Raw genomic sequence first — 10,381 nt, 5'->3', positions numbered from 1 at the left:
TCCCTCAGAACAATAACACCCAAAAAAAATCCAATTTTTAATATTCAAAATCAGATTTAACTTCAGAATTTCAAAACTAAAATTTATACTGAGTTAGTTATATACTCACGACTGCAGTGGCATCGTGCAAGACGGGGGTGATGGTCCATTCGCCTTTCTCCTGAAAAAAAAAAACAAACAAGAGAGTGTAATTGGTTGAGGCAAATGATCGAACACATAATGAGCAAGAATAATAGGAAGAGGAAGAGGAAGAAGAGAGAATACTAACGAGATTGGGGTCGAGAAGAGAGAGACAGCGAGGGCAACGTGGGGTACCGAGGCCAGGATTTAGGGTAGGATCGTGATGGAGATTCCCTGTTCTAAGCTTCTCTTCATAAACCTCTCTTGTCCCCATCCTTCTTCTTCCTTCTTCCTCTTTCTGGGGTTTGGATTCTTCTTCTGAAGTTTCTTTGGTCACACTTTTTGAAGGATTTATATTTTATAGAATTTTGGGAGAGAGAGAGAAAGAGACAGAAAGGTTACGACCTTTTTGGAGAAAACTTGGGCCTGTGTGTTTAATGGGATTTTTTGAAAAAAAAAAAAGAAGGACTCTACTTTTCTAATTTATCCTTAAACATTCGTAACTAACACTTTGTTTGGTTTAGAAGAATTTGGAAGGAAAGAAAATGAAGAAGAAGAAAATGGATGGAAAAATTAGTTTTCCATTGTTTGGATCAAAAAGGAAAATGAATGGAAAATATAAAAGTATATGTGGGATTCATATTAAAATTTTCTCATCAAAGTTGAGAAGAAAACTTAGATGGAAGTGAAAAATGAGTAAAATTACAATTTTGTCTTTATAATATTAGTATATTATAATTTATAAAAGGTATTAATGTAATTTTATTTTGGTATAATTTTCTCTCTTCTTATTTTTTCTTTCATCTAAACAAAAGAAAAATTTCCTTCTACTTTCTTTCTTTCCATTTTCTCTTCATCCAAATAACACGAAAAAAATTAACTTTTCCTTCTATTTTCTTTTCTCTCATTTTCTTCCCACCTATTTTCTTTCTACCCATTTTTCACTTTACATCCAAACAATGTCTAAAGAAAGCATTTTTTTTTCAGTACAAAAAAAAAATATTCTATTCATTATTAATTAAAAATAATTAACTTTTTATTTATTATTTTTTATATCAATTGTTCAAATTTAAAATTTATCATTTAGATTTTAGGATTTTGAGTTCAAAATTTTAGAACTTAAAATTTAATATTTAGAATTTAGAGTTAAGAATTTAAGATTTAATATTTAAATTTTAAAATTTTAAAAAATGTATTATTTATCTTTTTTTAGAATATATTAGCATTCACCTATATTTTAATTCAGGGTAAAGTATACTTTTTGTCCCTAGAGTTTGATAAAAGTTTCAAAAATATTCCTAAGTTTTATTTTGTTTTAATTTTGTCCCAAAAATTTTTTATTTGCATCAAATATACCCTCGACGGCTAAATTTTCAAAAAATTTAAAACTAATCTAACAATAATACATGAAAATTATGCTTGATTTACTTGTATTGAAAGTTGTTCTTATGAAATTGTTGTTGAGTTGGTTTTAATATTTTTTGAAAAATTAGCCATCAAGGGTATATTTTATGCAAATCGAAAACTTATAGGACAAAATTGAAACAAAATAAAACTTAGGAGTATTTTTAAAATTTTTGTCAAACTTTAGAAACAAAAAGTATATTTTACCCTTTAATTCACTTGTTCTCAGTATTTAATTTGTATACATTGTATAAAAAAAAGAAAAAAAGAAAAAAAAAAGAGATCAAGAAAGAAAATAAAGAAGTTAAGACTACACTTTAATACCGGAAATGTGCATTCTAATTTCCAACAGTTTAATATTTTTTCTTTTTTCTTTTTTTTTTTTCAATTAAAAAAACAGCTTTTTTTTTTTTCCAAAGATAAATATTATTTTATTAATATAAAATAAAAGTGTTTCCATAAGGAAGTACAAAAGAATTGGGTATTCCCATTTATCATCAGCTGTGACTGAAAGACTAAGAGCTTAAAGAAGAGTAAAGTAAGAGTAAAGAAAAAGTAGCATCTATCAGGTATGGTTCACGAGTTCACGCACTAAATTGCTAGCTTCTTTCACTGTCTCTGGTGCTGAGCTTATTACCTTCTCAAAAACACACCGATTCCTCGCTTTCCAAGTGCTCCAACACAGCGCCGCTATGAGGAGGGTCTTTTGTCTACCGTCGAATTGAGCCCTACCCAGGATAAGACTCGTTGCCACCAATTGAAAAAAGTTTCTTCTTCTCTCATCCATAGGTCAGGGGTTATTAAGCTTAGGCTCCATATTATTGAAGACAGGGGGCATTGGAACAAAGCATGAGAAATTGATTCAGCCTTCAACATGCATCTTGGACAAGTGGCAGGAGTGGATGCGAACCGGCTGTGAACTTGTTGCAACACCGGAAGCTTTTCATGAAGACTTTTCCATAGAAAAATCTTAATTTTATGTGGTAATTTCAACTCCCAAATGCTATTCCAGACTCTGTTGTGTATGTTCTGGGACCTCAATGAAGTATGAGAATGAAAGAATCCATAAGCAATTTTGTATTCTGACCCAACTTCATATATACCAGATTTTGTCCAGCACCAATTAACTTCATCCTCCTCCTCTGTTGGTTTGATTGAAAAAATTTTATTGCAGATATCAACTGAAAAAATCGACTCAATCAGATTTTTATTCCAACTTCTATCAGGATTTAGTAACGCACTAACGTAATACACTTGCATATTTGGCGGGATTGTGAGTGCATTTTGAAGGACATTAAGGGGCACTGGTGGTGGGAGCCAGGGGTCATGGAAGATGCGAACATTAATGCCAGAGCCTATTTTCCATAACAAGCCTTTTTCGATCACCTTGCGCCCTTCAAGAACACTTCTCCAACCCCACGACGGTACGCTTCCTATCTCTGCATGTAGAAAATCTGTATATCTGAAATATTTAGCTTTGAGCATTCTTGATATAGTAGAATTAGGGTATTTCATTAGACGCCAACATTGCTTGCCCAATAAAGCCAAATTTTGCGCCCTTAGATCCTTGATCCCCAGCCCTCCATCTTTCTTTGGTCTTGTCATTGTGTCCCATTTAATCCAAACCATTCTTCGTTCTGCGCCTTTTTGACCCCACAAAAATTGCGAGAGCATGCTATGAATCTCAGTCAACAGCGTGTCCGGGAGCTTGAAACAAGAGAGTGTATAAATAGGAAGGTGCACCATAACTTTAGAAATAATTTTATACATAACTGAAGACAAACTGATCGGTCGTACCTGAGTCATGTCACTAGCATCTGTCACCTTTGGAATCAAATAAATTTGAGTATGATTGAAGCTTTTTAAAATTCTGCCACTGTGAAAGAAACTTCTCACTGCCTTAAAAACGTCACCTCCAACTATATCCCAGAAAAAGTGAAAAAATTTAGCTGTAAACCCGTCATCACCAGGAGCACTCTGAGCATGAACACTAAATGTAGCTCTTTTGACCTCGTCCATAGTTACTGGCCTTTGGAGCCTACGGTTCATGGAAGCTGTAACCTTAGACTCCAAATCCTCTAAGTATGGATTCGGATCAGCCTACTGGCCTTTGCAATATCCTCCGGTTTCGATGCAATCTCATTGTCCCTCCCCACTAATCTCCAAATTCTGTTCCTTCGCATCCTTGATTGAAATTTCTGGTGAAAGAATCTAGTGTTCTGATCTCCTTGTTTTAGCCACTTGATTCTAGATTTTTCTCGCCAATAGCTCTCTTCTTTCAAATATGCCAGCTCCAACTTCTCTTCCAAACTGGTAACCTCCTCTCCCCCATTGATTCCAGCCACCCGCAACTCCTCTAGTTTAGCTTGAAGGTCCTTAATTTCTTTCTGGGAGTTTGCTTTGTGAGTTTTCTGCCATTGAACTAGTCTATGTCTACAAACTTTCAACTTTTGGGCCAAGGAGAACATAGCCGAGCCTACAACTTCCATTCTCCACACTTCACTGACAATTCTCTTGACATCCTCTTCTCCACACCAACGTTCATGGTATTTAAACCGCCTTTTACTATGCCAGGATTGAGGTTCGGCGTGAATTGTCAGGGGTCTCCCCAAACCTCGACAATTCCAAACTATAGTTCTCATGGCGCCTTGGGTGCCATTTGTAGGCTGGCACCCTCCACCATCTGTTCAACTGCATTTTCATCCTATGTTCTTGCTTTCTTTGTAGTTACTTCAGCTATACCACTCATCAACCTTTTTTTGGGTTCACTTTTAGTATCTGACTCTGCAGCACCTTATCTTGCTAACCTTTTCCACTTCCTACCTTTTTCTGTGGTGAGACACTCCCCAATAGCGAATTGCATAAGCTGCCCTTCATCCTCCTTGGTATTGGACTGACCAGCTATGATAACCTCCATGCATTCTGTTCTAGAATTGGCTGATTGAGGTGACTCAGGTGCTGCCTTGTTACCAGTGTCTTGTAGTTTCAAACTTTGTTTCCCTTCTTGCATTGACATCCCTGCAAATTCTTCCAATAAGCAGTTTAAGACCGGTTTTTTCTTACGTTGAGTGGCCTTATTCTGGTTTTGGGTTGAGTTGTTGAATGTTATTTCTCCTTCAGAGTAGATTCGCGTTCCCACTTGGCTAGCTTTAACCCATTCGCCAATGTCATCCTCTTTTACCATCTCACTCTCTGTGTCCTTCAGCAGATCATGGCAGTTTTTCACCTCGTGCCCCAATTTTGCGCAATAGGTACAGAACTTTCCAAGTCTCTCATAGCGCAGTGCCACTTCTACCTCCTTTTTATTAGGTCCTGCCACTATTAACTGATCTCTCACTTGCCTGGCAGCATCGATATTGATTTTGGCTTTCACAATCCTAGTTTCTCTGCCTCGCATCTGAAATTTACCTACCTCCAACACTGTGCCCAGATTCTCTCCCAATTTACGTCCAACTTCGAGGGTTTTAAACGATTCTGGCAAACCCCAAAATTGAACCCAAACTGGAAAATTGGAAATAATCTCTTCATCACGGTTCTGATCTTCCTTCCATCTCTTGACATGGAGTACATAATTTTTGAATAGCCATGGAGAACCACGTTCAACACGCAAGACATCCACTTCTTTATTAAAAAAGAATTGGAAGGAATTATCCTCTTTATCACTCACGCTAAATCCTTCCGGGTTTCCCCATATAGCCTTTAAAGCATTCCCCATGGTTCCAATTGAGAAGGTTTTGGAAGCAAAGAGTCTGCCATAGAGACTATTGGAGCAAGCGTTAATACCTTTTGATATGTCTGCCTCTTCTAGTAGAATCACATTCCTACCTCCTTTCAGGTTGTCTTCCTCGATCCGATCTTCATCCCTCGTTGTCTCAGCCATGCAGATTACGTAGACTTGTATTGAGATTTAATTGATCTTGACAATGTAGCCTTGACGGCACTAGGAACTCCGTTAAGAAACCCTAACAGAGCACTAAGAAACCCTAACAGAGCACAAAAAATACCCTCTTAATTAAACACACAGCTTAGTTGTTAAATATTATGCATAACTCATTTGAACTTGAGCTTCTCGTATTCCTATCTTTTGTAAAATAAAAATACTTTAGGTCTTTGTTAAATAATATTTAGTCCTCGGATGATAAAATTAAAATCATAACACATTTAGTATTTTAAAGATTTTGAATTACACTAAATTAATTGATCATTATTAAAGTGCTATGATTTGATCTTTTAAATACTAAAATGTTAGTAAAAACCAAATCTTTTAGAGACCAAAGTGTTATTATTGATAGAAATAAAATACATAATTTTTTTACTTATAAGAATGAGAGAAGTAATAACATTTATTCTCAAATAAATAGCAACAACAATAATAATAGTAGTGAAAAAATTCACAAAAAATTTAAAAATAGAGACAAAAACATAAAATTTTTAATGTGAGAAAATTCTCTTCAATATAAAAAGTAAAAATTACGAATCATTAAGATCGGAAAAATAGTTTTACTATTATCAAAATAGAGTACAATAGATTGATCAGAGTCACAAATCACTATACAAAATATGGGATTTGGATCCTCTAAATTTTGAATTTTACTTTAGAGAGTAAAGTGTGATCTCTCACTATTTATTTCATAGGTGGAACCAAGAGAAAATATGAAAAAGAAATCATTCAAAGGTGAGAGATCATATTTTATTCTCTAAAGTAAAAATTCAAAATTTAGAGGATTTAAATTAAAAATGTGTATACAACAAGCCAAACAACAGATTTTTTATTTTAATAAATAAATTAATATAATAATTACTGAAATAAATAATTTAAAAAATATTTACCGAAATAAATATCCCTCTCTTATCTCGTTCCATGAACGAGATAATTTTGCACGGATCTCGTTTACAGTGTAAACGAGATATGTGTAGAACTGCTACTACATGGCCAATATCTCTAACTACAGATCTCATATTGAAGATCTGAACAATAAAAATAAATAACCAGGTGTCTAAAATATACTATCCAAATTTGGGCTTGATCCAATGGTTAACATATCTGTAGCGATCCATTTACAAAGACAGCTTTGTGTATGTGCGAAAATTCTCTCTCTTCTCTTCTCTCTAGTGTTTGATGTTCTCTCTCAAATAAGACCTCTCTCTTACAATCCTAACTTAACTTCAGTTACTTCACTCCTAATAAAGAACAACCATGAGTTTGGATACTACTAACATTTAGACTTTTTCTCCATATAGGAAGAAAGTCCAAAAACCCAACAAATCTCCCCTTCACAACTATGTGAAGGTAACCGCCAATCTGTCGATTAAGCAATAAGTTTCAAACTTCTATTTTGGTAATATCTTGATCATCATATCAAAACTATTCTCCTCAGTGTGAACTTTTTCAAGTCCCAATAACTCAGTATCTAAAACATCATGTATTCAATGATACCTCATATCAATATGTTTGGATCGAGAATGAAAAGTAAAATTTTTACCAAAATGTATAACACTTTAACTATTACAAAACAATATATACCTCTCTTGAGAAAATTCAAGTTTCTTAAAAAAAATTTCATCCAAAGCATCTTATTACGCGCTTTGATAATGACAATAAACTCGGCCTCTATAGTAACAAAGTAACACATTATTGTCCTCACATTCCATAGCTTCTTCAAAATATTTAGGTTCTCCCCCATTAGTCAAGGACACATATCCATCGGTAAATATCACATACTCATAGGAGGATACCTCGTTGAAGGTCGTTGTTCTCTAGTAGACCTCTTAAGATGAAAATCTAGTGGATCTTCAAGTAGTTTAAGTTGATTATCAATATCATCATCAACTGGATCATCATTTAGATCTCTCATTTGTTGATTATATAAGAAACCAAATGCTCATTTTATTGCATATGATCCTGAGCTTGATTCTCTATTAGTTCTAGTGAAGAAAGTGGCTGAACTAGATCTACATTAATCAAGTCACTACTCTCTTATGATTGACTCTTCTCTACTTTATCAATATCTTCAATGATTTGGTCATCAATAAACTCTACATCGCGATTTATTACATGCTTATTAAGCCTGTAACCAAATTCATCCTCACCCAATAAAAATGCATTGTCTTGTCTTCACATCTACTTTAGATCTCTCATTCGTTGGAACATAAATAAATTCTTTACATCCAAAACTTTCAAGTGATTATATGACCAAATTAAAGATGATCTGGAGCATCATTGTCTAAAGTAATTGTAGGACTCAGATTAATAACATAAGTCACTGTAAGTAATGCTTCACCCCAAAAGACTTAAGGTAGCTTAGTTTTAGTAAGTATACACCTAATTCTTTTAATCAATGTTCTATTCATTCTTTTTGCCAAGCCGTTCAACTGAAGTATTTTGTTAGGAGACGTCCTTTTATGTCTATGTCTTGTTGTTTGCAATACTCATTAAATGGTTTACAATCTCACCACTAATGTCAATGTGAATACATTTGAGCTTTTTACTTGTTTCCTTTTTGACCAAAACTTGAAATTGTTTAAACTTTTTTAAAGCTTAGTTATTTATCTTCAAAGCATAAATCTAAAGCTTTCTTAAGTGATCAATAAAATTAATATAGTAAATAGTTCCATTAAAAGAACGTACATTTAAAGGATCAGAAATATCAAAGTGCACCAATTTCAAGAAGTATGATTTTCTTGAAGGTTGATGCTTCTTGAAGGATGTTCTTTGTTTGCACCTATGCAATGAGAATATTTCTCCAACTCTGTATTCTTTAAACTGGAAAAGAACATCCTTTCGAGCCAAACATTTAAGTCTTTTTTCACTAATACGATTAAATTTTCTGTGCCACAAGTTACAAAACCTCTTTACTTTCAACCGCATTCACACTACGTTTTGCAATCATGGCATGCGTCACATACAAACTTGAAATACATTTTCACCAAGTTACCTTTAGTGAGCTTCCACTGTCCAAAGCCGAAAGTATTTACAAAGCCTTCATTATCAAACCTTTTAATTGAAACCAAATTTAAGGAAACATTTGGATCATGTCTAACATCTTTGAGTAGCAACTTCATTCCTATGTTAGTCTCAAGATAAATATTTCTTACACCAATCATCTTGGCCAAACCATCATTACCCATTTTAAGTACTCCAAAATTGTCTGGAGTGTAAGAAGTGAAGAACATATTTTTTGGTGTAACATGTATTGAGACGCCATTATCAATTACCCAGCTAAACTCATCATCAAAAACAAGATTGACCTTGTACTCATAATTAATAATATCAACAATAAGAAGATCATCTGAAATAGAAGATACACGATCATTACTACCATCTTTCTTCTTTCTTGCTTACTTTTGTTCACTTTTCCCAAAGAAAGTAATATATTTGGACATGACCCATTTTATACCGGTAATGACATTCAATATTTTTATATCTTGACTTGGATTTACTCCTACTTTTACCTTTACCCTTTTGACCTTTGTTCGGATTTTTCTTCCTGTTTTCAGTGACTAACATTTCATATTGTGGCGAAAAATTATGCATCTTCTTTCACATCTCTTCATTTAAAATGTCACCTTTAAAAAGTTGCATGATAACTTTACCATTCAGAACAGAATTAGTAAGAAATATATAAAATATCTTTCAAGAATTCGGTAGAATATTTAGCAACCACAATCTTTGAACTTTATCTATCTTCAAATTTGATTCTCATGCTTGACAATTGATAAAAAATCCTTTGAAATTCATCAACATTTCAACAAGTATAATTTATTATTGCCGGACTTGAAAGCATACAAGGATTCAATTTGATTCCATAAAGTCCTAGTATGAGTCTCATTAGCAATGTAATTATAAACATTATCATCCACCTATTGCCTAATAAAATCACACACTTGTTAACGTTCAAACTCTCATTCTTCATCTGTTTTAAACTCTGGTTTCTGTGTAGTAAATATGTGTAAATATAGATTTTTGACAAACAACAAATCTTTCATCTTGTCCTTCTATAGATGGTAATTAGTGTCATTCAAACTTATCATCCCAATAGAATTATTTGCCTCCATCTTTTAAACAAATTATAATCAAATGTCCAAAACTAAGCTCTGATGCCAAATGATAGAAATAAAATACACAATTTTCTACTTGCAAGAATTAGAGGAACAACAACACTCACTCTCAAATAAATGGCAATAGTAATAACACACCAATAACAGCAAAAAAAAAAAATCATAAATAGAAATAAGAACATACCAAGATTTTTAACGTGAAAATCCTCCTTAATATGAAAAGTAAAAATCACAAGACCAAGAAAATAACTTCATTATGATAAAAATATGATAAAAGAGAGCCACAAATTACTGCACAAAATATGCATACAATAAACCAAACAATCTAAGCATCAAAACTTACGAAACAAGAACCAAAAAGATGAAAATTCCACAAAATAGAGTTGCTACTATGTGGCCAACATCTTCAACTACAAACCTCTTATTGAAAATATGAATGGTAAAAACGAAGAACCAAGTGTCTGAAACACACCGTCTAAATTTGAGCTCAATCCAACAGTTAACGAATATGCAGCAACCAATTTCCAGCTTTATGTGTTTACAAAAATATTTTCTCTCTTCTCTTCTCTCTCTAATCTTATAAACTACCTCTCTCTTACAACCCTAACTCAATCATTACCACTTCATTCTCAGTAAAAAAGCAAGAGCAACCATAAATTTAAATACTAATATTTAGAATTTTCTTTTACATAAAAAGAAAACCCAAAAACACAATTATTACGTATTTTTTATTAGTAACTAAAGTGTTAATTCTTTTTTTCTTAATTAACTTTTTTAAGTTTTGCATATTATTAAGATA

At 33.2% G+C, this 10,381-nt stretch overlaps 3 protein-coding genes across 3 annotated transcripts in view; all 3 read right to left on the bottom strand.

Annotated features, from left to right (window-relative positions):
• LOC107625733 overlaps positions 1–469 on the bottom strand; it is a 2,829-nt gene extending 2,360 nt beyond the window's left edge. The window contains exons 1-2 of the mRNA XM_016328437.2: positions 269–469; positions 110–160 (exon numbers count right to left, since the gene is read on the bottom strand). Coding sequence (XP_016183923.1) covers positions 110–160; positions 269–394 — 177 coding nt within the window. The 5' untranslated portion in view covers positions 395–469. The remainder of the gene's footprint in view (positions 1–109; positions 161–268) is intronic.
• LOC107627661 lies at positions 3,603–4,166 on the bottom strand. The gene has a single exon (XM_016330487.1). The coding sequence runs from the start codon at positions 4,164–4,166 to the stop codon at positions 3,603–3,605; it is 564 nt and encodes a 187-aa protein (XP_016185973.1).
• LOC107627660 lies at positions 4,319–5,404 on the bottom strand. Its single transcript, XM_016330485.1, has one exon. It carries the CDS (start codon positions 5,402–5,404, stop codon positions 4,319–4,321), a length of 1,086 nt encoding a protein of 361 aa, XP_016185971.1.

The sequence above is a fragment of the Arachis ipaensis genome, chromosome B02 (assembly GCF_000816755.2).
Source record: "Arachis ipaensis cultivar K30076 chromosome B02, Araip1.1, whole genome shotgun sequence".
NCBI classification, from domain to species: Eukaryota; Viridiplantae; Streptophyta; class Magnoliopsida; order Fabales; family Fabaceae; genus Arachis; species Arachis ipaensis.
Note: the sequence above shows the minus strand (reverse complement) of the source record. Positions and strands in the feature narration are given on the sequence as shown.